Below are 27,634 nucleotides of genomic sequence, written 5' to 3' on the forward strand. Positions count from 1 at the left end.
TCCTACTCTCTCTCTATACACACACACACACACACATCCAGTGGTTGCCAAGACCTGCAGCAAAACTTATAAAGCTCTCCCTGCCTACTCCTATGCCTCTCTACCGCTCTCTCTCTCTCTCTCTCTCTCTTTTAATCGTGCAGTTTACAACAATGAGCAGATTCTCAAAGGCCAACAGAAGCTAGTCATCTCCGGCCACAGTGTGAATGTGTGAAGTCAAAAGACTGGGGGAGTGTGTATGTGTGAGAGGAGGACAATAATTGTAGCAGAGTGTGTGTTTGTGTACGTGTGTGTGTGTGTGTGTGTTTTGTTGTGACAAGGACAACTAGAAGGCAGGCGAGGAGACGAGCACACAGCTTGCTGCCTATGCAGCAGTCGTCCAAGGACCAGTTTTTGGCTTAGCAAACACAGCGATACCTCACTACCAACAGAGCTTCACTGGACACCGGGCGGAAGACAAATAAAGCGGAGCCTAAACAAAGTCCCGGCAAGACAGATGTTGGGTGTGAATGTGTGAGAGAGAGAGAGAGAGAGATGGTAGAGCAGAGAGAGGAGAAAGTGAGTATGATGGGCAAACATATAGTATAAGACTAAGTTAATAGATACACAAACACAGAACCGCACACTGTATAGTATTTTTACATGTGTGTATGCATGTGCATATTTGTTTAATCCTGCTTGTGTGTGTGTATGCATGCAATGTATCGCAGTCTCAGCAAGTGGTTCATTTTCCGCAGACTCTCAGCTTCAGCTCTGACTAATACTGCAGCCCCACCAAAATTACTCACTATCATGATCAGCACACACACAGACACACACATACACCTCAAATATCAGCAGTAGAAAATGTTTGTAAATATCTTAAATCTTGAGGGGAACTTCAGCCCACTGGAAGGTGTAACAACATGCATACACATTACACACACACTTTATTTTTCTGGCACGCCCATACAAATACTATTTCCTGAGAATAAAGACTAAGCCGTGCATCTGTTGCAGTAAACAAGCACAGACAAATCCGTTTGTTCTCCAGACTCGTTGCACAAATACTCAGAAGTTACATGATTAATTCTCTTCTTCTTTTATCACTGTGTTTTTCTGATTTTCATTTTTGGTTATAGCTGTGCAAATTATCTCTTTCTCTGCAAATCTCTCCGAACAGAGCTGATTGCTTACACAGCTTTTACAATCAATTAATCCTCGATCACATTCTCAGTGAACTGATTCTATTTGTTTGGTCCATTAGATTTCACAGAGCACATCTGCATTGACCTGAAGAATGGACTTTTTTCACCAACAGTCCAAACAAAGTTCCACAAGATGAATTAAAAGATGATTTAATTAATCAGTTATTGAAATAGTTTCAATATTATTATGTTATGAATATTTATTTTTCTATTTGTTTCAGCTCCCGCTCGTGTAAATTTTCTACACTGATTATTTGTGTGATCTGAAAAATGTTTTATGAAGATTTATGAAGAGCAGCCCACAGTGTTGTGTTTGTGTACTGTCGCAGTAAACAAAGAAAAGGAGCAACATCGCCAAACTGAGAAGCTCAAACTATTTTTTTTTTTTTTTTCAAATATATTTCTGGGGCTTTTATTGCCTTTAATGGGCAGTGCAGTCGAGAGAGAGGCAGGAAATGGGGAGGCAGAGAGTGGGGGAATGACACGCAGGAAAGGGCTGTCTGACGCGGGATTCGAACCGGGGCCACCTGCATCGAGGACTGAGCCTCAACATGGGGCGGCAGCTCTACCCAGTGAGCTAAACGCCGCCCCTCAAACTCATTTTTTTGCTTGAAAAATTACTTGAAATTATCAACATGGCCAATGATCGATGCCCACAATTTAATATCACAGTCCATCTCAAATATCCCAATCCACCATATTGACTCAGTGGGTTTGTACTTTATGTTTCATGTGGTTAGACAGGCAAACAGACAGACGCAGCACATTGTTGTGAGTGGTGGGAGGAGCTAACTGACAGGTCGTCACGGTACAGTAAAGTAGCACCAGGCCACATCACTACACTGTTAAATCCATTGTGACAAAACTACAATGGAGGAAAATTTGACAATTAAGCACATGTCATCCAAAGTTAAGTCCTCATCAGTTCTCCTGACCAGCAAATGAAAAGGACTTAACAACAATTAGATTTACTCGTCTTTACAATCAGATGTTTGACAGACTCCTTTTCCCCTCCGACCGTCTTCATCGGTGGAACCCGACAGACTGACAGCGCCCGGCCCCTAACACACTCATTTCTCCTCATGACGCAGGGCTCGGCCGGGCCCTCACTTGTCCCTAGGTCAGCAATTATCCCCCCTTCTTTCCTTTGATGCCGTGTGAATAAAACATTAGCTATCTTTATCCGGCTAACGAGCCATAGTGCCGACACAAACCATTAAATCTTAAACACATTGCTTAGGGATAATGAGAGACATGATATAGAAGGGCCCTCTCTTTCTTTTTGTGAAGCGCTGGAAATGCAGCAGCGGGCGGCTACAGCCTGAAGAAGAGATGGAGGCTGGTCACTTGAAACAAAATCAATATGGTTTGAGATGAGAGGAATAACGCGGAGAGTTTCGTTCCAAATTGAGACTTCAAGCGTTTTGAACACACAACTCTTGTTAGAACAATGTTACTGTAGGAAAAATGCTTGATTCGGTATTGAACACAGCAGCGTAGTTAAGACTCATTCAGCCAGCTTGTCACTCTGGGAGAAGTGCTGCTGTGTATAATCACCTTTACAAGACATCTGCAGCTCATGAGAAGACTTTAAACCACTGAGTTCCCCGAATAAAAAAAAAGAAACTGCAGAGATCTCCTTTAGCCACTGTTTTTCTTTTTTTTTCTTTTTGCAGCAAGACATCCAGTAATGATCAACAAATTGCCTTCCTTAATAGGCCAATCTAGAGGCTCCAGCATCTATATATAATCTGCTTCTGTAACCTTCACACACCAAATACGGCCGGCCTCACTGAGCCTGGAAAACCAATGAAAAGCAGCTCGTCCCGCTGCAACTCCTGCTTCCCCCGTCTGGGTGACAACCAAACATGCTCGGAGGGTACCAGCTGGTCCAAAAAGCTGTGGTTGCTAGGCTACAGAGGGACACACCATAACAACAGCAAGAGACGTCCTCTACGATAATCCAACGGTCACCAAAGTACCACATTAGCTCTTTTTTTTCTCTCCCTCCTTTCTCTCCTACTTTCCTTATGGAGGTTAGCGAGTCAAACGGTGGCTGTTTGGCAGTAATTATGTGTGCGAAAGGTCAAATGGAAATTACAGCCTGAAATCCAACACTGACATGAAGGCATCAATGTGAGTCGCAGCAGAAATCAGCCTCAGCTCAGGGACAGAAACTTATGTCAAACACACTGACCCTCAGCTGAGGAGCTGAGAAAACACCAAAGTATGAATGAAGTTTACGGGAGCATATAATTTGGAACATATGAATCCAAAAAAAAAGGGCTTGCCTGCTGTATGTTTAATTACATAGCAACATGGCCACCACCACCAATCTGGTGCAGTAAACCGATCGCAGCATGCTAGCATACAGCTAGGGTGACTCATATGTTCTGGTGTGTGTGTGTGTGTGTGCGTGTTTTTATCTTTGGGCTGCCTCCTCCCTCCTGCTCTGTTAATACCAGTTTTCCACTGCTACGCTGCCAGCTAACAGCTCTGGAGCTGCAGGGTGAAGCTCTCTGCACAAAGGGACTTTTTAACACAGGACAAAAGAATGGAAGAATGGTTGTCGTCTGTCTCTCTGAATTATGAGACGAGAGCCTTGAGAATCAGAATCAGAAGAAGTTTTTAAATTTTAATTTAAAAAGAAAATAAACTGTGAGGAGACATGAGACGAATGAAAAGAGGGAGGAATAACAGAGTGATGGTTGTGGTTGAAGAAAAAAAAAATGCGGAGGGAGTCTTGGAGAAAAGCGACAAGTACAGAGAAAGAGAAAGAAGGAAAAATAATTGTTGCTTATGTTGCAGAAGAAGCTGAAAGCAGAGACAGACGGCCTGCTGATGTGGAAGAGGAAGAGAGAATGACAGCGATAAAGGAGAGAAAAGGAAGGAAAAAGAGGGTTCCTTCAATTAGAGGCGGTGAAGAAGATGAGGGGAGGAAGAGAGAGGAGTGGAAGCTTAACAAGATGCCAGGAAGACAGGGAGAAAGAGGCAGAGAGACGGTGAACGACAGAGAAGCAGAGGAGGAGGAGGAGGAGATAATGAATAGAGAGGAGAGGGGGGGGAAGGACGCAGCAGGGAGGAGGAGAAGAGAAAGTTAGTTTTCCCACCAAAATGCCCCCGGGGGGAACAGGCCTTTACAACAGCAAGCTACTGTCTCCATTCATCAGGAGGAGAGCGATCCAAACAGCCAGTCAATGTGTTCTGACAACCACACACACACACACACACCCCCCACAAATATGCATACAGTATACGTCTGTGCATGAGTGCATTTGTATGTACATAGACATACACACACACAATATTTGCCTTAGTGTCATAGTCACCGACTGTCTCTCTCTCTCTCTCTCTCTCTCTCTCTCTCTCTCTCTCACACACGCGCGCATAGCAGCCATCTCCTTTGTGTGTGTGTGTGTGTTTGTGTGATCTCAGTCATTTTGAGCAGAGGGAGAACTGTGTTTCACCAAACACACAGTGTGTTATCCAGGGTTTTTGCTTTGGGGTGTGATGTTACATTGAGAAAGACAAAGATACAGAGAGTGGATGGGTGGTGGGTGGGTGGGTGGGGAGTGGGGGGCTTACAGAGAATAATTACAAACCGGTTAGCTGTGAGTATCTCCCTTTTTAATCTGCATGCAAGCACACAATTGAAAAAAAAAAAAAAAACTCACAAAGGAATATGCAACATACGCATAGACACATGCGTGCACACACACACTCTGAACATCACATCGTCGGACTGTAAATTTAGCTTTTTTCCGAGAACTGAAGTACAAAAGAAATTTTCAGCTAACGTCAGTTATTTCCTAGAATGAAAGGGGAGAGAGAGAGTAAAGCAGGGAGGGGGTTCGCTCGCTGCCTGCCAGCCAGCCCATCAGCCAATCAGCTAATTATGCTGGTAATTGTGGTAATGAGGCTATGGAGAGTACTCATCTGTTGGCCAGAAACTCCCGTCCTAGCCGCCACTTCCATTAATAACAGTAAAGGAAGCAGCCGCCACAGGCTGTGAGTCCCAGCAGCACCTGCATACAGATGCTGCAGCCGCAAAGGTCCCGCCCCCTCACCTGAGTGAATTATCACTGCACCGCCACTGTCTCGCTGACTCGCTGCCCCCCACAACTCACCCCCACCACCACCACCACCACCACACAGGACCCGGTTGGAAAAATCTGAGGTGTGCAGCTCTGAGTTTTTTGTAGATGAAATCATTTCATCAAATCATTTTGTTTATTTATCACGAGACTAAAACGTTTTAAATCATCCACTTTAACATTTAGACAAGGTTAAAACTGATCACAGATCCTCTCCAGGAGAGAGTGAGTGATAGAGAGAGAGAGAGAGAGAGAGAGAGAGAGAGAGAGAGAGAGAGAGAGAGAGAGAGAGAGAGAGAGAGAGAAAAACACAAAAAGATTGGCCTTATTTTTTCTGGTAAGAGAGTTTCTGCACGACAAAACCACAATTATACTTTAACACAATGTCTCCGCTCACACAAAATGTAGTCGTTTTGTTCACATGGAGGTGATAAAAACTATCAACCGATCGACTGCAATCAGCTTCCCACCATAACACGTGTCTGCTACAGGGTTTCCCACGCACAGTTAACCTGGGCCGGTAACAGCCGCCCACATTCATCTGATTCATTTACGTAGATGTTTTTAAACCTGAGAGAACGACGTCATTAGCCATTGATTAGGTATTTTTTCTACTGTTCTATAATTCATTTTCCTTCTCTCAAGCTATTGCAACAAATCACGCAACTCTTTCCGTTGCCAACAGCACCACTCGTAGGTGGTGATAGATTTAACGTGGCTGACGGTGAACTTGTCCTCAGGGTAAAAGACAAAAACACTCGGAGAACATGATTTCATTTTAAGGTGTGCCTCTTTTCAGGTCTTCCAGTTTCCTCCCTCTACAAACCGGGGAGAGGGAAACATGGAAAGAGGGAGGTGTCTGTCTCTTTAGAAGACGCTGACATGGTGGATACTGAATGGACGTGTCAGTTCTCACTCAGCATCCAGTCAGTGGTGAGTGAAGCTGCTGCTAGAGGCGATGAGGCAAACTGCCCTGAAAAAATTTACACAGGCTGCAACAATACAGGCACGTACACCTGGACACGGCAAAATGTAACAGATGCTGTCGTGTTTGAGTGTTGCATGGTTGTTTTCATTTTGGTTTAATCACACTACAACCTATTTAAAACCTCCTCCTCCTCCTCCTCCTCTTCGTCTGAGGTTGACATCTCTGCCCACCCTGGCTGAGAACCCACAGCTCTACGCCGTGTGAATGGATAAATGGCGCCGTATTCACTGGCGAGGGGAGGGCAGGGGAGGGCGGGGAGGGGGGGGGCTGAGACTGCTCAGCAAAAGGTGAATGGACAGGCAGCGCTGTCATGGCGCTAGAGACCTCTCAGATTCTGGCAGATTTTCATAAGAAAAGGCCATTAGTATGAGCGCAACGCCAAGCGCAAAAATTGATTTGGCCTTTCACTCCACAACCTTGAGCGCCGACCTTCGAAATACCTGAGGGGGCAACTCACAGTTAAAGAGGAGGAGGAGGAGGAGGGGGAGGGGTGTTGAGATTTGTAATGGAAGACGTGAGCAGAGGTGATGGAGGAGGAGGGTCAAGAACGTTGAAATTAGAAAAGTGAGGGGACGTGCAAACACACTGTGGAGGTGTTGAGTCTTTCACACACACAGGCACTTCTACAGGACACATGGACACGTTGTCCAGATCTAATCTGTGACCTTTTATCTGCAACATCGTGAAGTCTCACAAACGCTGAACCCGCTGCTTCTAAGGTCACGACCCTGTTCCCTGCTCAAGCCTCCCCTCATCAAAAAGAAACACCTCCATGTCTTCCATCTCTCTTCCTCCTCCTCCTCCTCCACTCTTCATTATCCCTTCGCTAACACTTTGCCCCATCCTTCTGCCTTTCCTTTTTTTTGCCCACGCTGTCAACTCCTATTGGCTCTAATAGGAGGCCCCACAGCTTACAGTGAGACAGACATAATCAGGTTTGGAGGAACAGCTTTCGTCTGCGGGACAAACGGAGAAGGAGGGAGGGGTGACAGAGGAAGAGGTGGAAGCAGTGATAGAGAGAAAGATGAGATGAGCCGGGTAAAAAAAAAAAAATCAGGAGAGGAGGAAGAGGAGGAGAAGGCGTGGAGCGTGACTGCGGAGGCAGGTGGGGACAGATCAGGAGGAACAAGAGTTGAGAGGTGATGACAGAGGGAGGAATGTGAGAGGAGAGATGAGCAGATCAGAGGAAGTGGCAGAGATAAAAAAAAAAGAAGAGGCTTCCATCATGACGGGTAAATTATAAGAACTAACATCCTCATCCTCCTTTTATCCTCATTTCCACAAGCCTTACATAAGCCGGGCGACTGACCCAGTGGGTTTCATGTCAGCTGTCGCATGAAATATACAACGTGTCCCCTTAAATTCCCAGACAGAGTCCACACGGAACACATCATGTGTTAGGACGCGGCTGTATCCAGTCGGCTCTGATCAACTAAAACTTCTGCAAATATCCTGGTTCAGTCGGGTGTGACCTGAACAAAAACAGTTGAGATGAGTGAAAAATCAAAGAGCAGACAAAAGAAACTAAACAAAACAAAACAACAAACTCCACGCTTTGGACAGAGACCGAATGTCTGCTGCCGATGTGATATTTTTAACGTCTTCGCTGTAGCTGGTGTGTAAATGAACTGCGCCTTCTTCAGGCAAGTTTCAAGTACGAGTGTATTTTCATGGGGCTCGTCACTGGGGAACTTGATTGATATGATCTGATGCGATTTGACAGGGATGGAAGAAAGGAGCAAGGGAGGAAGGGATGGGGAGTGGAGAGAGAGATAAGGCTTAAAAGCAGAAGAAAAAAAAATGGGGGTGGGGTGATGGAGGCCGGGAGGAGAGGAGAGGAAGCAAGTGGCAGGATATGAAAGACTGGAATGTGATGGAGGGAGATAAAGGGGGAGATTAGGAGGGAGGAGGGTGAGAGAAGATAGGGGGTTTAAAAGTGAACATGTGATAAAGAAAAGAAGAAAAAAGAAGGAAGGAAGGATGGATGAACATGAAGAAGCGAGTGATGGCAGGATGGAGGAGATGGAGGCAGTGGGTGTGGAAAGAGAGGCGAGGAGGGCAAAAAGAAAGGAAGGATGAAATAGTATAAATAATATAATAATGTTGGGGGGTAAAAAATGTGTCTGGAACAATCGGAGAGTGGAGGTGTGTGTGCGTGTGTGTGTGTGTGTGGAGAAGAGGAAGTGATGGAGAAGGATGAGTTCAATTTGTAGCTGGAGGTAAAGTCTGAGAGCCTGGTCGAAGGAGGAGAGGAAGATAGAGGGAATTAATAAGAGAGGAAAGAGGAAGAAGAGGTGGGGTTAGGACTGTGTGTGTGTGTGTGTGTGTGTGTGTGTGTGTGTGTGTGTGTGCGTGGCCACATACTATATTAGAGAGAATTGGCCATCGTGGAAAATGCAGTGCAATTAAAAAAAGGGCGCCTGCTCTGAGCGGCCTCTGAGTCGTGTTGCCTCGGGGCAGGTTCTGAGCGACGGCGCTTGCTTGCATTATTTCACTGACATATTTTCTTTTTTTGGCAAATGGCTCCTCCCTGTTCTTGTTCATATGGAGTTAACCCCACACACGCACACACACCCATGACGTCTTTATGTTTGGGATAGTTTTTATCATCATAATCATTTAAACTTGACATGAAAATTCTATCAGTATACAGTATATCTGGATGAACCTGAAATGTCGAGTGGCTCAAAATAAAGATGAAATGAGCTCTATGTGCGTTCAGGGAGGAGCAGTGGGCTTTCTAACGCAGGTGAAGGTGTTCATGTGATGTAATTTAGTTGGGTTGTTTCATTATTTCATGGTTTTCTTCTACACCTCTGAAATAAACAGCCAGATCATCTGTGATCTGACAAACCACATAAACATCAGCCACACAGGGAGTCATGTTACATCTTAGAAATTATACATCTTAGAAAAAGGTGAAAGCTGACAGAGCCTTTTAAATCGTAACTCTTTACTCATGGTGAAACCTGAACACAACACAAGGAGCAAAATGCTGCTCTGTAGATCATACAGACTGAGAAAATGAGTTCAAACACAGTTGAAATATAGAGCTAATTGTCAAAACAAGAAAAATAAAACTTAGGTTATATAATACATGCTTGTTTTTTAGCTTATCAGTATTTCAGTTAAAGATAAAAAAAGCTCAGTGGAGTTTCTTCTGTTTTAATAACAAACTCCAAAACTAAACCACTCTCACAGTAGACATGAAAACTAAAATGTTGAGATGTTGAGTCGAACACTCAGACCCTCTCTTGCAGCTCAAAAAATATTCTCCACATAACTTTTATCAGTTTAATACTTGAAGTCTTTCCCTGCTGACATGTTCCTGAGGTCTGCTGCTGAAGAACCTGACTTCTGTTGGAGGTGTTAAAGGACCACGGCTGAAAAACACTGGAGGAATCTTACAGGCTCTGTAGCTCTGGTTGGTATCGACAGGAATTTTTTTTTTTGTTACTCAGCAGTACTTCCCCTGCTGAAGCCAAAGCACCCACAAAAATCTCTGTGGGTTTGTGTGATGGGAGACAGTTTGTTCGTAAGGGATCTGACAGGAGTTTGACCTCTCTGGGCTCCAACTGAAGCTCCACGTCTGAGCCAGTTTTCTGTCACTTACATCAAACGTTCAAGTTTAAGTTTAAGTTTAAGTGAGATCAGGACAGAAAACGGATTTAAAGGAAGAAGCCGTGTTGACTTTGAAGGACCCCAGACAAAGAAAGTGAGTTAAACACGGAGGGTCGTGACTCACCTTGACAATATCGCCCAGGTAAATGTCCTCCATCTGGTTTGGCACCTTCATCTGGAAGATGCGACCCACCACCGCCGAGGAGTCTGGGAAGGCAGTGGGCGTCGCCGCGTTCTGCTGAGTCGCCGCCGCCGCCGCCGCCATCATCATCTCGCCACCGTTTCGCATGGCGACGTCCTCCATCGCCCGGATACCTTCCGTCACCTCCTGGAACTCCCTCAGCAGCGAGGACTGCATGGAGGCCTCCAGGTCGCTCCGTCCTCCCTCCCTCTCGCCCGCCCGGTCGCCCGCCTCCATCAGCACCATCTCGCCCAGCACGTCGATCTCCACGTCGGCGCGGGCCGGTGCGTGGAGAAGGCCCGACACGGCGAGAAGGAAGCCCAGCAGCAAGGCTCTAGTCCTGGGTAGTCTCACATCCAGGCCCCTGCTCGCCCCGAGGCGTCCCAAACTTAGGGCGCTGTGCATTCTTTCGCCTTTTGTCGTCCTGTCACTAGGGAAAAAAAAATAAGGAGGAGGATGTCCGCGTGGGAAGGGGGGACTGAGGGGGGAGCATGCACCCCTGACAGATAGAGCAAATCCTTCCTTTCAAATCTCCCTCCCTCCCCTGTCCTTCTCCGCCCACTCCTTCTGCCCAAAGGCTCTTCTTCTGGTCTGGCGTCAGGCGAAGAATCTTCCTTCCTTCTCCTTCTTCTCCTCTTCCACCTCCTCCTCCTCCTCCTCTTTTGTCCTCTTTTATTCTGCCTCTTCCCCTCAGCCTTTTGTGTCCTCGCCCCTCAGAGGTTCAGGAGTCCCATTGCGCCAGGCACCTTTGAGATCTGTGGAGGAGACAGACAGGAGGGAGGGAGGAGGGGGGGGAGACAGAGGACACTGGTTAGGACAGTTAACTTAAGGAAACATTTCAGCTTCAAAACCTCAACACCTCGGCTTTAAAAAAAAACATTTTAAAAGATAGAAGGGAAATGCTTCGCACTGTATCAGGAGTCAATCCTCTTGATCAGTTCAGCCCCTTAAACTGATTCACGCCACACAAATCTCATTGTCGATAGAAATCCATCACGAAGGGGGGGGTGGCAGGAGGGAGGGGGGAGGGGTGCGGTGGGGGTAATATTATCAATGCTGTGGGGTAATCTGATTAGTCTCTTTTAACAATTCTGCCTCTCTCTCCCACTCACTTTCATCCTCTCTCTTCCATAAGCTCACGCACTTTTAACTGCTTTTTTTAAACTAACGTCAGAGCAGCGGATGAAAGAGAAAAGAGAGAGAGAAAGGGGAAAGTGATGGAGAGAGAGAGAGAGAGTAAGATGGATGGATGGAGGTAGGGAGAGAGTGAAGGTGATATACGGTGGGACCTTGGATTAGCCGAACAATGCCCAACCAGTCAAAGCTTTCTTGGAACTGCTAATGAATGCATGCCTTCGCTATTGTGCGAGGGGTCAAACTCAGTGTGCGTGTGTGTGTGTGTAGGTGTGAGTGGGGGAAGGATGAAGAGAGAGAGAGAGAGAGAGAAAGTGTTGATGTGCGAGCCACTGCGTGTGTGTTAGTGTCCATTGTGAGTGAGAGAGGAGGGCCGGACTCAGGGGTTTGTTATTCACTCAGCTCTTTCATGGAGGAGAGGATCCCCTCCTGCCCAACTGTGTGTGTGTGTGTGTGTGTGTGTGTGCGCGTCACACATCTCAAATGATTTCCCCTGAGGGCTTTCGTTCGGCAGAGATGGACAGAAAACAGGAAAGAAAAAGAATAAGAGAAAGAGAAAAGAGGGCAAGAGAGAGAGAGCGACCCCCCTCTCCACTACGGTGACTCCATTCTGCCCTGGAGCAGATGCCCCGCTGGAGAAAGTGAAATCACCACGGGACTCCCCCCGGCAACAACAACAAGGCCTCCCAGGTAGCTTTTGACCGACGGAAAACAAAAAGACTCTCTCTTGTTGCTCGCTCGTCCTTGCCGAGCTTCACCTTTGGGACAAAACTTTGTTTTTAATCACAAGTGCTGCGGCTTCTCTTTCCCTGCTGCTGCTGCTGCTGCTGCTGCTTTTATCCCAGGAGTCAACTCTCAGGAAGCTTTGACTCTACATCATGTTCCTTCCTTCCTCTACGACTTAACACATTTTTTGGGGGAGAGGCTTTTCTGAAAGTCAAAATGCAAAGATTGTTTTTTTTTTTTTTTCCCCTTTTGAATTTTATTTTTTATTGATGTCACCTTGGAATTTACAGAACTATTTACGGCATTAAACTTTTACCAAGCTCTCTCAAAAGTAGTCCAAGATGGCTGACAGGGATAAACTCCATCCCTTTCATGTCGACTACCTTCAACTGCATTGCCACAGGCTACATCCCTCCTGTCTCCCCTTTCCCCTTATTGCCTTTTCCACTGTTGTTCCTTCTGTCTTCTGCTTCCCTTCCTTTTTAATGCTTTCACTCATTCTTCCATTGCTTCTCCCTGTCTCTCTTGTTCTCAGGATGTCTTCTAGTTCTTTTTTTTGGGTCTTTTTTTTTTCCATCGCACAGCTTTCCTGTCTCAAAAAAAAAACCCAATCATTTTCCTTCTTCTTCTTCTTCCTGTCCTCCCCTTTCTCCCCTCTTCCTCCAGAGACTTCAGTACACCACACCTTCTCTCTCTCCTTCAAGCCCTTTTTTCCTACTCTTCTCCTACCCCCCCTTCCATCCCTCCCTCCCTTCCTCCCTCCTTCTCTCTCTCTCTCTCACCTACCTATCAAAAACTCAGCCCTGTCTATTCATCGTGTGACAATAGGACTGATGATGGTGGAGGAGTGTCGCTATGAAAGGGCCCGCTGAGCTTGTCTGTGCCGCTGGATAAAGAAGCACTGTCATCGCAGAGAATGAGGGGCGCACACACACACACACAAATGAAGAGAAGTAAAAGAAAAGACTGGGGGGGAGATGAGAAATCTTCCAACTTAAGAGTGGGACAGAAAGCTGTCATTACCTTGACACTTACAACACAGCCCACCACCACCCCAAACACTCTCCACCCACCTGACGGCATTGATCACTTTGACACAGAGGGAACGATACATGAGGAAAGAGAGATATTTAGCATGGAGATGAAGAGAGAGAGAAAAATACAAAAGAGAAATAATCAGAATTAAATATTTTAGAATAAAGGAAAGAGGAAGGAAAAGAGAGCTGGTTGAAAACATCAAAGAAATACTAAGTGTGTGCGCGTGTGTGCGAGTGTTGTGTGAGAGAGAGCGAAATAGAGAGAGTAGCCATTACCCATGGCTAAAAGATCACCATTTAGCCCAAAGAAGCTGGGGGCCACTCATGGGGAGGTGTGTGTGTGTGTGTGTGTGTGTGTGTGTGTTGGTTGGTTGGTTTAAACTAGTTCATCTCAACACCTTTGTTCCCAACGGGCAATTAACGATGTCCGCGTGACACTCCTCCTTATTGGTCAGGCTTCTCTCAGTCTCTCTCCCCCTGTGATTACTTGGCCGGTGAGAGCTGAGATTTACTTCTCCACATGTTGGCCATGTTTGTGTGGGTGGGGGGAAAAGCCGACTAAAATCTTAGCAAGGCTCAGATGCTCTGAACTGCTGCACTCAGAGAAACCTGGAGCTCTGAGCCGATGCGATGTCCTTCAGACGACTGATTTTGTGATAGTGGTCACACATAGTAACTCACACTCAGTCCAAGTGAAACAGAGAGCTGAGCGGCACGTTCAAACACGTTTCCATAATTGTCCGTCTTTATCTTGGCTTTACAAAACCAGGAGTAATTAAATGGAAGGAGGGGGCTGGGGGGGTTATCAGACTAATAGTGTATGTTTCTACTGAATACAAAGAGTAGTGTGTTCACTACAGGGGTTCAAAGTCACCCTCTAACACTTCTGCTGCTTAGTTTTAGTGTTAAAGTTAATGTTTAGTGTTTTTATAGCGGCTAATGATTTTCTTTAAAAAAAAAAAAAGACAAAGCTTGTAGGTTAATATATTCTCTCTAAAACCACTGCATAAAAGAGTAAATACAGAACTTTAAGTCAAAGATCTCAGCTTCTGTATACACAACTTGGGCGTTTGTTTGAATACTTGTTCCTGTTTTTCGACAAATTAGTCAGAAAACTGTCTGTGACAAGTTCACAAAGGCGAAAACAACATCTTCCAGTTGTCCAGGCAACGATCCAGATCCCAGAAGGTCTTAATTTACAATGAGACAAAACAGAGAAAATTCAATTACGTAATCCTCACATGTGAAGGTTTCTGAAGGTTCCAGAAAGTGTTTGGCATTTATCTTCTCAAGAAACAACACTTCAATGATGAATTAATGGATTGTAAACTTTCAGTCAATAGTAACAGCACAGTAGATATCCTGTACATAGTGGCCACAGGCTGCAGAGATGGAGAGCAGCCCAGCAGTCTTTTATTTGTAAGAGTGGCACAGATTATTACTGCAGGATGACCGGGGTGTGGTATCACCCGTGCCAATTAGCCAGACGTTTTTGCAAGCTGTAAATGTTAGCGAGTAACGAGGCATAAAACACACTTCAGCTATCTTTGGGGAAATACCTCTGCACTTTGCTAACTATAGATTTCACATCACGTCCTGTAACCGATTAGAAATGAGAACTCATCATCATCCCCTCAAACCTCCCAGTCCTTCTCTGCTTTTAGAGCCTGTATCTCATCCCCCAAATTCCCCCCCCAGACCCATTTCTCCTTTACCTCCCTATACCACTGACCACCTCTCCCCCATTTCCCTGTCCAAGTCCACTGGATACCCCGCAGAGGAAGAGAGGCAGCAGAAGCATGCGAGTGTCCGGTGTACTGTTTATTTATAAAGATGTCCTCGCAACCTGATAGCAGAGAGGTTGGGAGAGGGGAGGGCTGTTTGCAGGGGAGCTGGTGTCATGTCTGGATATTTATTTTTATTGCTGAGGAGCATCAGGAAAGGGTACGACCATCTAAAAAAGATGCTCAAGGTGTCAGTGTGGGTCCACTGGATGATGATGGCCAGACAGGCGTGGCACACACTGTGTATCACCACTGCTGTACATTCCCTTTAGAGAAGTTTGAAAACTCAAAGGTTTTAAAGTTTTAAAACTGTATCATAGTAAGAGGTTGATAAGTGGCATTTTTCATGATCAGCATCGGCCAAGTTTAATGCTCATGAGGCGAATAAAACTGTCTACAGACAACAGAGACAGGCGTCCTAGTTACTGTAGCTATGGAACAATTTTGGAGCAAAGTATGACTTTAACTCGTAGCTTTCAAAGCTCAATATACTTCATTGTTCCTCATCTTTATGCATTAACAAACTTTACTGCCTATATTTACTGCACACCCACAGCTTTTTTGGGTATTGCAACATACATAGTATAATATAAGTCCAGATATTTCCCATTTCCCCCGTTTATTTTCCCATTTTGGAGCTTGTTTGTTTGAGACCAAACTGCACATTCCATCCAAGTGGTGACAGTCTCTGTCCTTTTTTCCCCTCTGTTAGTTTGGAAGGGGGATAAAGGCGACATCATGGGCAGCATCATGAGGCTTGTGAGAGACTTTAATGCTGTTGCTGGGGTGTGATGAAAAAGGAGGTGATGGAAAAGGTCTGGAAGCACCGAAGGTAAAAATCTTTGGAGAGGCTTTGATGCCTTCCCATGAGAGGAAAACACACACGCGCACACACAGTGTTTCTGACTTAACAGGCTCAGTGCACTGTGAAGCTTTAGCATTTTCTCAACAGAGGGCGAGCGGCAGGACGTCCAACACCTCAGACAGCTGCTAAAATCTGAACACAGCGCGAGATGTGGAGTGGAACAGAGAAAACTGTGAAGTTTATGTATTTATCGATGTTGTCGTGTCCCTGTTAGATTAGATTAGATTCAAATCTAATGAAATCTAATCCAACAGGGACACAACAACATGGATTATACATAAACTTCACAGTCTACTGAACAAAACCTCAATATATTCATCAGCCAGACTGATGCAAACCAGTTTGTGGAGTCTTGTATGGTTAGACTGCAGCAATAAAGTTTTAAAATTACCCAGAAGTACCACTGTATCACTTATGTTGCATATTTTCACTGGTTTCCGTACACAAACATAGGAGCAGCAGTGAGACAGTTTAAACCTCGGAGGAAATCGCTCTTCTGGAAATCCCCTCAACCACCAATAAGGAGACAGAAACGCCACTCAGCAGCCAATTAGGGGAGAGGAATTCCCCAGGTAGGCAGCCAATCAGAGAGATAGACATCTCTCACTTTAAAGTTCTGTTACTCCTTCAATCTCATTTTCACTCCACACTCCTCGGCTCTCTCTTTCTCACTCTCCCTCTCCCTCTCTCCTCACGTCACCTTTCAGTCGCCCCAAAGTCACAGCTGATGCCTCTATTATTGGCTCAGACAGGACGAGAGAGGCCGAGAAACTGAGGGAAGGGGGAGGGAGAGAGAGAGTTTCTAAAAATGATCGCATTCCTGAGGAAGCTCCAGCAGACTGACAGGTTGACACTGACGCCATGCAGGACACAAATACTACTGCAGCTACACACACACACACACACACACACTCTAACACACACCAATTTTAAATTCAGATCTGCCCGCTCATTAATCACACTCATGAAACAGACAATATTATTTTTTTGTTTCTTAGAGCAGGAGCGGCGCATCTGCAGAGTTCCCCCGCTGTGACGAACAGCAGGTTGTATTTATTTTGCAGCCAATGAAAGAAAAAAAGAGATCAGAGAAAAAAGACTGGGATTACATTGTGGTTTACCTTTACAATAAGATTTAGATATTTAGCACGGAGATTAGGCACACTTTAGGTACTTAGCTGGCTCTCTCACCAGGAGTGATTTGCAAATGTGTAAATAGGAGGGTGAGATTATTCTGTGGTGTGAGGATAGAAGGAATCAGCATTGTTCTTTTATACTGAGTGTAGGAGAAAGACAGAGAAAGAGAGAGAGAGAGAGAGAGACAGAGAAAAGGAGACACTTAGTATTTGTGTTGATTTCAACCTCATTATTGAAAATGCGTGGAGGAATCTCAGTGTTGACCTGTGACCTCAGCAACTGAACAATCTGTGCAAACGCATGTTTGTCTAAAACAAATTTACAGTGGATAAATTCAGATTCCCCACTCGGCGGAGTTTAGGAACCAAGAAGATCCAGCTCCAGTCCAACGCAATACAGTCCTAGAAATGAAATCAATCATATTGCAAATCCACCATCCAGTCTGGGTGGATAAGGGGGTGGGGGGCGGGGGGGGCACACCCTGTTAGCTGCTACTAAGGCGAGCGGATGGGCCATATGTGTGAACATAAGGCGGCGAGGAGAAGGCCTGTGTGTCATGCCAGCACTGAACCGGCTGAGCCTGAAAACGCTCCCAACAGCTCAGTGAGTTATCAACAGTGTTCAAAGCGGAGAGGAAACGAGGAGAGGAAGCAGGTAGCAGAGGGAGGGTGAGGAGGAGATAACAGATAACAGTTTTACACTTTTCCCACAGAATTTCTTCATAACGCTATGTTGATGGTTTCACGAACTAGTTTTATCTCTCTCTCTCTATCTCTTTTCTCAGGAGTTCTTTATCACACTATATATACACGTAAGGACATCGCAGTACGATATGGGATCTTTAATATCTTGATACAATCAATCTTAAATATCGCAATACAGAATATGTAGTCCAGAAAATCACTGGTAGCAGATAAGAGCAGAACAAAAGAGGTGAGCAGTGGGCATGAGCGGAACAAACGACCGGCATGTCAGAGAGGTGAGAAACCGACATCCTACCATAAACTAAAAACACTGATTTCTGAGAAATTACAGGAACTATCCAGCAGCAACTAAAATAACATCTCCCTGAAGAAACATCCGGCCGCTCCTTGGTCGGCAGCGGCTTTGATACCGGAGTTACAGAAATCTGCGTTTGGCAAAGGACAGTTGGAAACAGATGTGAACCTGCCTCGTGAGGGAGTTCTGGGTAAAAAAAAACACAACAGAAGGACAAGAAAACACCAACATCACCTCAGACCAGACTCTTGGGTGGTGGGGGGTCATGACAGGGCTCAGATGTTGTAAATATGATCTATCTTGAAATTAACACCACACATCAGGGTGCAGCATCCATTTTGGGGCATGCAGATGTCCAGTCGTGCTGGATGATGAGAGGCACAGATGTATTTGCATATGTATAGAAAATCTGAGCCAGTGAGCTGACGTGAAGTGAATGCCTCGTTCATGTTTTAGCGGAACGTCAAGCGTATGGAAATTACGTAAGTGGAGCAAAATCATTCATTGTTTTTGTTTTGACTTACTTCCTGTGTTTTCAGTTCCATTCTGCTCCAGTGGGACTAAAAAAAATAAATCAATCAAAGCATCATCAAGGCGTGGATGCTGTTTTAAACTCCAGATGAACAAAGACACAACGGGGAGTCAGTGGCCTCACATGGGTGTAGGGTGGGACGGCTTTTCCGGACCTCCCAGTGTTCCCAAAAATACAACTATGGGAGGTGGGTGGGTGTGTAGTCTAGTGTTACACAGATCAACTGCAGTGACTGGGATGTATTTTATTATCTGCAAAAACAAGATCCTTATCAAATAATCATTTTCATCTCCAAACAGGATCGTCTTTCCACAAGAGGCCCGTGCAGCACCAGCCCCAGTTGTTGTGGCGACCGAACCCCGCTTTGTTACCTTCAAGTGTGACATTAGGGAAACAATTCAAATCACATGAACTTTGTGGAGATGAAAGAAACAGATCAACTTCCCTGCTGTTTGAAAATATCAGTTCATAATAAAGTGAAGGTTTCAATTTAATTTCCTGTAGCGTGGAGCTTCGCGTTCGTCTTTACAAAACATTTTTGTGGCCCCGCAAGCCTCAGCCGTGCTTGAAGTTCTTCGAGATGAAGATTGCATTCAAAGCGGACCAAAAAATTAAATAAATAAAAAATGAAACCAGCGGGGCAGAATCATGGGAATTGCGGTTCTTTTGCGAACGCAGCCAAACACACGTCCACTTTGATTAGAGTTGTGTTTTGGAACGACGAAGCATCAGCGCTTTCCTCGCTCGCTCGCTTACAAAGCTCATAGGCTTTTCGAGAGGGAGGCAGAGTGTGTGTGTGTGTGTGTGTGTGTGTGTGTGTGTGTGTGTGCAAGGATGTATGCGTGCGTACAGTGTGTGTGTGTGTGTGTGTGCATGTGTGTTTGTGCATGTGAAGGCTAACAGCTCATGAGGGGAAAGTGCCGCGATGCTTTGCGCATCTCAGAAGGCTAATTATAACACTGCAATGGCTGCAAAAATGAAACATGAAAGAATTAACAGTCCGAGAGAGAGATGGAGTGGTGGGAGAGAGAGAGAGAGACAGAGATAGACAACAGAGGGGGAGAGAGAGAGAGAGAGGGAGAGAGGGGGGAAACACAATTATTGTTAAAGAATGTGTAGGTAGCAGGAGTAATTACATTTCACTCCAATTAGACTGCTGAAGTTGTGTTTTCGCACTTTCTCGCTTATCTGTGTGTGTGTGTGTGTCTGTCTTGTTAACTTAAGTGTGTTGTGTGAAACTTGTGTGAATGCGCTCAACAAAAACACAGGGGTATGGCACTCTGACAGCGCATGCAGACCTTGAACTGAGCACGATATCACAGAGTGTGTGTGTGTGTGTGTGTGTGTGTGTGTGTGTGTGTGTGTGTGTGTGTGTGTGTGTGTGTGTGTGTGTGTGTGTGTGAGAGAGAGAGACCCTCCTACTGAGACCACCAACTAAGACTTGCGATACCCTGACAGCTGGGGGCAGCTGGTCACGTGTGTGTGTTCATGTGTCTGTGAGACAGACAGCTGGGGACAGTTGCTAGTGTGACAGAAAGTGACAGCCGGGCAACACGAGAGCTTCTATATGCTCCAACAGACACACGCACGCACATACACACACACACACTGACGCCCCTCAACCCTTCAGACAGCACTGCAGACTTGCTAATCTGTGCCCTTTAATCCGAGAGTGTGCTTCAATCCGTGAACTTCCCCTCCCAGGTGCCATCCAATTCCCTGCGACTGTGCTCCTGCCCTCCCCTCCCTCTGACAGCTCTGATCGGGGTAAATAACCCAACAGCCACTATTTTTAGACTTTGACTTAAATACAGTGGTAAATTACGCGAAAGTAAAAACTCATCCCGGTCTGTAAATCATAAACGGAGCCATTTTCAGAAACACAGCCGGCTCTTTGCTTGGATACGAAGCTATTTCCATGAGATGACTAAGACGATACACTTTATTTTGATATTATGAATGTGATTATGGGAATAGGCCTCTCATTTCAGATGAAACAGTCTGACACTCAGTGCCACAGACAGATGAATCCATCCTACACATAGTTAAGACGCCAGAGTAGATGTGGGCTCCATCTTTTTACTTTAGATGCTAAAACCGCACAATAAGAGTAATTCAACTGGATGTCGTTTTTCATGTACATATATCCATTAGACTGATCAGTAAGGCTTTTACCAAACAGATGGAAGTTGATGGAGCCTCATCAACACAGCTGCATGTCGCTCTGAAAAGTCAAAAAGTGCAAAATTATCACACTGAGATGTCAGGATCACAGATGCTAGAAACTGTAATTAGTCAGTTTTAAATATTTGACAGGAAAAACTGCACTGATTTGTGAGACTCTCAAGCACATATATATTCTGTGGTAAACAGGCTGAGATCTTTCCCATGAGCCCTCAGGTGCTCCGAGTTTGATTTCCCCCCGCCCCTTCAGCCTTGGCAGGTTTTCCACTTCACTTCATAATGTAAACACGTCTCTCGTCTCTTCCTCTAAGATAAACACAACTAATCTGGCTCAGCCATGTGCAGGTACACCTCCGATAATATAGTTCATGTTTGCACATGCTGCACTGACCTGGATACTGCAACAAATGGCAGCTATTCCTCGGGTGTGTGCGTGTGTGTACACGTACAAGTATGTTGTTGCTTTATTCGTTTGCTCTGTGTCCCCTCGCATTACGTGTTTGCCAGGCTACATGCATCTGTGTTGTGTGTGTATGACTTTGTGTCCCTGTGTGTGTGTGTGTGTGTGCACATTTCGTCTGATGAGTTTGCAGTGATAGCCATCGCTTTCCATCCCCTGGTGATGCAGGTCATCAATTCTCATCTCCGTGTCTGTCCTCTCCGGCTTACACCACCGAGTTATAAATACACAACCAGGCAGAAAACTAACCAGTCGGCAAAATCTGCTCATAAGCCAGAGGGAACAGACAGCATCACTTATATATACACATACTGTAGATACCAGCAAGAAAAAATAGCAGCCTGTAAGCATTACTTTAAATTAGGGTTATTGCGTTACAATTATTTTAGACAGATCTCAACCAGATTGTGATTTTGCTCATATTTTGATTAAATGTTTCAACTTAATTCAAATCCTCTCTCAACATGCACCATCCAGGTGTACCACAACTCAACTATTAATTCACTTAATTTAACATAATGTCATTTTTATTATGTTGATTTATATGTTACGTATCATGTGTCCGACATTCCCCAGATATTATGAAAAACAGCACATGACGCTCTAGCACTACTCATGAAACATCACAATATTCAATATCAACCAGTATCTACAACTCAAATGTGCATGTGAATAGCAATGTGCAATTTATGTTTTTAACCCCCCAAAAAACAAAAAAAACCCATCTTATTTCAGTTTGTGGGTGCATGTTCCCAACTTCTCAACAAATGGTGCATATCAATACATGTGCAGATACAGCTGAGAACTAGGGGACCAGTGATGTAAGAAAACCGTTATGAGATATGAGTCTTAATACTTAAGTAGATGAATGATCATTTTTTAGTACTACCTTTTTTTGTGATAACTGCGTCACTCTGTGCGGAGGGGTCATGTCAGCCCACTGTTAATCAGAAACCTACGTCTGAGCCAGTCAAACACCGTGTTACTGCCAACAGGTCAGTAATCAGCAACAACATTTCTTCATCTATCGAGTCAGCAAGGTATCATTCACACAGTAAGCCAGTCAGCCTGACGGCGTGTGAGCCACTTATTCACTCCATCAGTCCGTTAGGCAGTTACACATTTAGTGTTCCTGAGTCATTCAGTAACAGCCAGTTGTGCTGCGAGTGATGCAGGCAGGAAGCAAGTCACTCCTACAACATTTCATTTTCTCTGCCAGAAGTCAGTCAGCAAGTTTTTTTTATTTATGTATTTATTTATTTTTTAACCCACAAAGCCCATAATTCACTGCAGCCAGCCAGTCAGTATCTTTGGATCTCCCCTCCCTCTCCCTCCACCTCTAAGTCCCTCCACGGTCACTGCAGATGTCTCAGCTCCAAGGCTCCATTCTTTATCTCTATGATAATAGCAGGCCACGGCTGATAGCCTTACGGACTGAGCAATGTGACCTCCAACTCTCTGGCAGGGTTTTAAAGGTACCACGGCCGGGATTTTTTTTTTCTGTGCCAAGCTAAAGATGTCCCCCATCTGCTAAATATATCACAGTCAAATAGACCAAGACTGCGAGCACTGTCGCCGCTACGTTCAGCAGCCTCAACCGGCTGATATTTATCACTCGGTTTTACTTTTCACCTCTGTGCTAAATATTACTTAATGCTCCGCTGTAAAGGGATTTAGGTTAATGCCACGAGAAATCAAAGCTGAAAGCCCTCTAAACTGTTGCAAATGAAGACACAAGAGAGAACAGTGGCCATCCAGAGTGCCTGCCTTCTTTCTCTGCTTGCGAACACAGCACTGCTAATGACACGGCAACAGTTGCATATCATTAACAATGGTTATGAGGCTCAGAGGAACAATTAAAGGCCTCATATATCACACCTCACTGGTGTTTTGTTTTTAAGGTCTGATAACCATAAGACACAAAGGTTTAATGGTTTTAAGAAACAGATGGGATGGGCCAGGGTGCAAGTGGGTGTGGTTGGAGGTTTTCTGTTGTGACATCACAAAGTCACAGCAGTTCTGACTTGTTTTAAGGCTAAGTTTCAAACTACAGGTTGTGTACAGTTCTCTTTGGACTGAGGCATTTATACTTTCACAGTAATAGGCTAATATAGAACCTAGACCTGCTTTATAATCCCACTACACATTGACATCTACTTTATACTGTATGGAGCTTAAATATCTCAATACAGTCCAACCTAAATATTGCAATATAAAAAAATACATTGGCATATTTTATATTATGGAGAAAACTGGCCCAACACTGATCCTCTGAGTTTTTGTTTTTTTAATGAATGAAAACAAATTCCTCACATCTGCAAAATAATAATTAATCTTAACCAAGTCTCAGTTTATTCAGTATGAGACCTTTAAATGTCAGATGTAATATTACAGATAGTTTGTTTCTAACACAACAAAGACTTTTTGCCTCTTTGAAAAAAAATAATGCTGCAAAACAAACTCAGAGAAACAAACCATTGGTGAGAAAAATATGAAACGTTGCACTTGTGAAAAAAAGAAAATACAGAAATGTCTTCCAGTTAGGTCATTTTTCTTTGTCCCTGCAACCTCAGCTTTTATGCAGGTTTTTCCATGAAAGAGACTTTGATGCTAATGAGTCAATTAAAAGTGATACTCTTTGCAGTGTTTTTATTCAAGAGCACTGTGCTACATAGAAGGTCGAGTCAAGGCGACACTACTCGTGCTATCTAAAAAAAAATGGACATACAAACAGAAGAAAGTGATAAGATTAAAGAAGGTGTAGATGGAGGGAGAAAGAGAGCACAACAGTGACGGAGAAGGTTGAAAGCTTGAGTCTTAGTATCTGGGGTTGTAGATGCTCATCAGAAGAAGGGGTGGGGGTGGGGGTGCAGAGACATAGGGCAAGTGAGGACAGAGATGCAGTTTGTATACTGTACATGGAAGCAGCTGAAGGCCCATCTACATTCAATCAACACTATCGCTGGCTAGTCAGATAACGCCAAGGATGGGGGAAGGATAAGCTGAAAAGGAGTGCATGGGGACAGGGATGAGAGATTTAAGATAGACAGCGAGACCCGTGGAAGCCATGAAAAATGAGAATGGCAGTGGGAAGAGGGGGGACAAGCAGAGGGGAGCCGAGACAAGTGCAGTTTGACCAAGATTAATGCTAATGTGCAGATAATATCCTACACGATGACAGTATCACCAATATTAACACGCCTTTGTTTTCACCACTACCTGTGTTCTCCGTCTCCGCTCATCATATTAACATTACAGCTATTAGATTAGCTCGGATAGATCTGCATCGGGGTGCGCGTCGCCGGGGAGACGTAACAAGATCCTGCAGCACAGAAATACCAAAGTAGGTCTGCAACAGTGAGAGCACTAACAAGTTTATTTTTACTCTGTATATATCTTTGTCTCAAGTCAGTATTAACTTCAAAGCTCATGTATCAGCTGCTCTGTAGGTAGCATGCTAACATTTGCTCATTAGCCCCGAACATAAAGTGCAGCCAGCAATGATCAATAATCATACACTGAAAAAGAAAAGCAAAAGTGACAGGATCACGGGTCATTATAGGCTGCACGCTGGGGGGGGGGGATAGTATAACATGGGGGGGTGTCAAAGTCTTCCACCAATAAGAGTCGTGCACGCAACAGCGGCTAAAAAGAGATTCACAAGTGGATGATGCACACAAGTTGGGTGAAGCAGTGCTTCCTACCTGTACAGGCAGCAGAGGTGAGTCAAATAGAGACAGAACGAGAAAGACAGAGACGGAGAAAAAACAAAAACATGAGAGAGGAGAGGTGTTGGTGTTTCTAGTTAACGTGCAGCGGCAGCAGAGGGAGAGACGATGAGAAGCCGAGGGATTCAAAGCATCAGGAGACTTCCTGCAGGCCCCGGGATAACAACGGTATTTAATATTGTGTAAGGCAGCGAGTCTGACACATGGCCTTCAGTATTCACACATGCATACATATGTACACACACACACACACAGAGTCTGTCTGGTGTCTTAAGGGATTGTAAATGCGAGTCACAGAGTTTCAAACACACAACTGCTCAGCGCGATAGCTCGCCCGCTCTGTCTTTTCTTCTCTCACTGCCCTAATGACTCTCTCTCTCTCTCTCTCCCTCTCTCGTGACTGGGCGACAGTCTTTTTAAGTGCAGTCCTGTACCTTCTGATAGCACTGAGCAAACAATGAATGTATTAGCCATGCTAGCGAGTCGGCTAGCATCTCAGACAACGAAGCAGAGGGAGGATGCTATGGATGAATTACTGCACTTCAAAGAGGCGTTTAGGAGCAGTTCTCTCTCTCTGAAAACAAACAAACTAAAAACAACAGAGCGAGGCGCCTCGTCTTCTTCCATCACTTGAAAATTAGTAGGAAAACCAACACAGATGATGATTTTTTTTTGTTTCTTTCAAAAGGATTTTTCATTTAATTATTGAATCCTGTACAGTGGCGCGAAAAACTATATTAGATTTGTTGTTCATTTTTGAAACTGACAGTGCTTCATCAATCCCTGCACGGATGATGAGTACAATTATATTTGGTCATGCTGCAACGAGACAGAGAGAAGAAAGAATGCGTCAGGAACCAAAAATGGCATCCATGGCTGATTCGCACTTTAAAGAGCAGGAAAGCTCAGAAAAACAAGCTGTACTTTACTTTATCATGAGGCTGTGAGGGTCTGAGCCTCGTCCTGAATGTTCAAACAGAATTCATATCATTCCAGCCGAGCTCGGCTGATTACAGGCCAAGCGCTGCAGAGGCTAAACACCTGGTTTGAGGTGAACTTCAAGAGAAGCTGTGGCTCAGCAACAAATCCACCTGATGTCTCAGGACTTAAACACAGAGCAGATGATGGCAGAGCGCCTTCAGGCTCCTCCAGCTAGACTTGCTTTTTTCTCTCGCTCTTTCATTTTTCTTGATGCAAAAGCATAACTCATTTTGAAGGTTATGAAAATGTTTTTCTCTGAGGTTACTCCTGATATTTTTGTGGTTTCATTGCCGTTTTATTGACTGCCATTTCTGGTGTTAAAAGATGCCGTAGAGTGACATAAAGCGTACCGTCTTTTTGACTGGTTATACAGAAAGCAGGGAAATAACCATCCTCTAAGACGTTCACATCCTGAAAGTGAGAACTCGTCAAATATAAAGAAATTCAGGGCAAGTCATCAAAGCAGAACTTCAGCCTCATCTTTTTTCGTGAACATTTCAAAGCAGCTGTGAGAAAATCCCCCGACACACGCCACCCACGAAAGACCTCTGTGGACCCCCCCAGGCCTTTCTAGAGAAAATCACATTTTCTTGACAACCTTGATGACTTTAACATTCTTAGAGAAAGCAGAGGTGGAAAGAGTCCATATCTTATATCCCATATTTCGCTCACTAAAACAAGGCTGAACCCAAGTTGCACTCGCAGTAACTTTGAATCTGTTGAACGTGAACTTTACAGGAGATGTTCACTGTCCATAGAGTTGGTCAGTAAGACTCACTGGCTACAACCTGCAGGCACCCGCAGGTAAGGAATGCTTTGTGAGGCAAGATTTTTTACAGTTTTACCAAGGATGCACCAACTGGCCTCATTTCTCTTCAGCTCACTTCAAAATGCTTTTTATTCACCCCTCAGGTGGCAATACAAGACAAGAGCCTTCACAAAGACAAACACATAGACAGTTCATTCAGACCCATGAGAATGACCTAAAAATACAAATAAGCTCATGAAGGAAAAGAGGTGGAATGCACAAAGGTTGGTGGTCATGAAGACACATTATGACAAAGTTCACTGGTCAATATTAATATTTACCACAGACTGTAAGGTGAACATAGGCTCTGGGTTTCAGAAGAGCTGCTGGAAGCTCAGAGCAAGCTGCTCCACTGTCGCCATCTTGGCAGCACATGACTCCGCCTTGAGCTAATACAAAACAACCACGCCTTCAGTTATGCAGAACTTTAGTCCTTGATAAAATGTAAACAAGTGAGTTCCATAAACAGTGGTCATAATGGAGGAAATTACCTGTGGAGACCAAAACAGTTTTTGCATCAGGACCTAAACATGTACATATTTTTACACATAAATATAGGATTCTATGGGGACTAAATCACAGCAGCTTTACACAAGTGTAAGGGCTCCTTGAATATTTACTTTCTTTTTCATACTGTTCAACACTCATCGCGTGGGTGGTAGCATTTTTTTGATATAAAAATGTGTAAATAGCCTTGGATGTTATCTAAATATGTAACATAACAACAATCTTTTTTGTTTTGCCAGCGATTCTAGTGCTGAGGTTAAAAATCACATCCTACTATGACCTTCTGTCCTTTTGAAAAAGGAACACACAGAAGGAATGACTAATATTTTGAGATTTTGAGACTACAATGTGCTACAGTTAGCATACAACGTGTTCGCACATAAACAGGAATGAGAGATAAAAAAAGCAAGGATGTGAAATCAGTGAATCACAACTTGTTCGTTCTCTAGTTTCTTTGAAGCGGAGGAACAAAGCCAAACGTCTCATCATTAGCGCGTCCAGCTGCCGATAAGATGACGATCGGGACTTCACTCTTCAGCTCCGACACGTTTGAACTCGGCGTGAACGACTACAGACAAAAGGTTACAGCTCCAGATAAGAATGAAAAGTTTGGGAAAAAGTTATTTTTAAAGCTGCCTAATAATAAACTTCAGATGATTGTGTTATTTTTGATAAACAGCT

The 27,634-nt window shown here is 44.5% G+C and overlaps 1 protein-coding gene across 3 annotated transcripts in view; it reads right to left on the reverse strand.

Moving 5' to 3' along the window:
- Nucleotides 1–27,634, reverse strand: part of dag1 (dystroglycan 1) — a 49,888-nt gene that overhangs the window by 11,421 nt on the left and 10,833 nt on the right. For all 3 annotated transcript variants that reach the window (XM_085776770.1, XM_085776772.1, XM_085776771.1), the window contains exon 2: nucleotides 10,015–10,826. In XM_085776770.1, the coding sequence (XP_085632896.1) occupies nucleotides 10,015–10,476 (462 nt within the window). In that variant the 5' untranslated portion in view covers nucleotides 10,477–10,826. The remainder of the gene's footprint in view (nucleotides 1–10,014; nucleotides 10,827–27,634) is intronic.

The sequence above is a fragment of the Trachurus japonicus genome, chromosome 5 (assembly GCF_045865225.1).
Source record: "Trachurus japonicus isolate A0001 chromosome 5, Traja_1.0".
In the NCBI taxonomy this organism is placed as follows: Eukaryota; Metazoa; Chordata; class Actinopteri; order Carangiformes; family Carangidae; genus Trachurus; species Trachurus japonicus.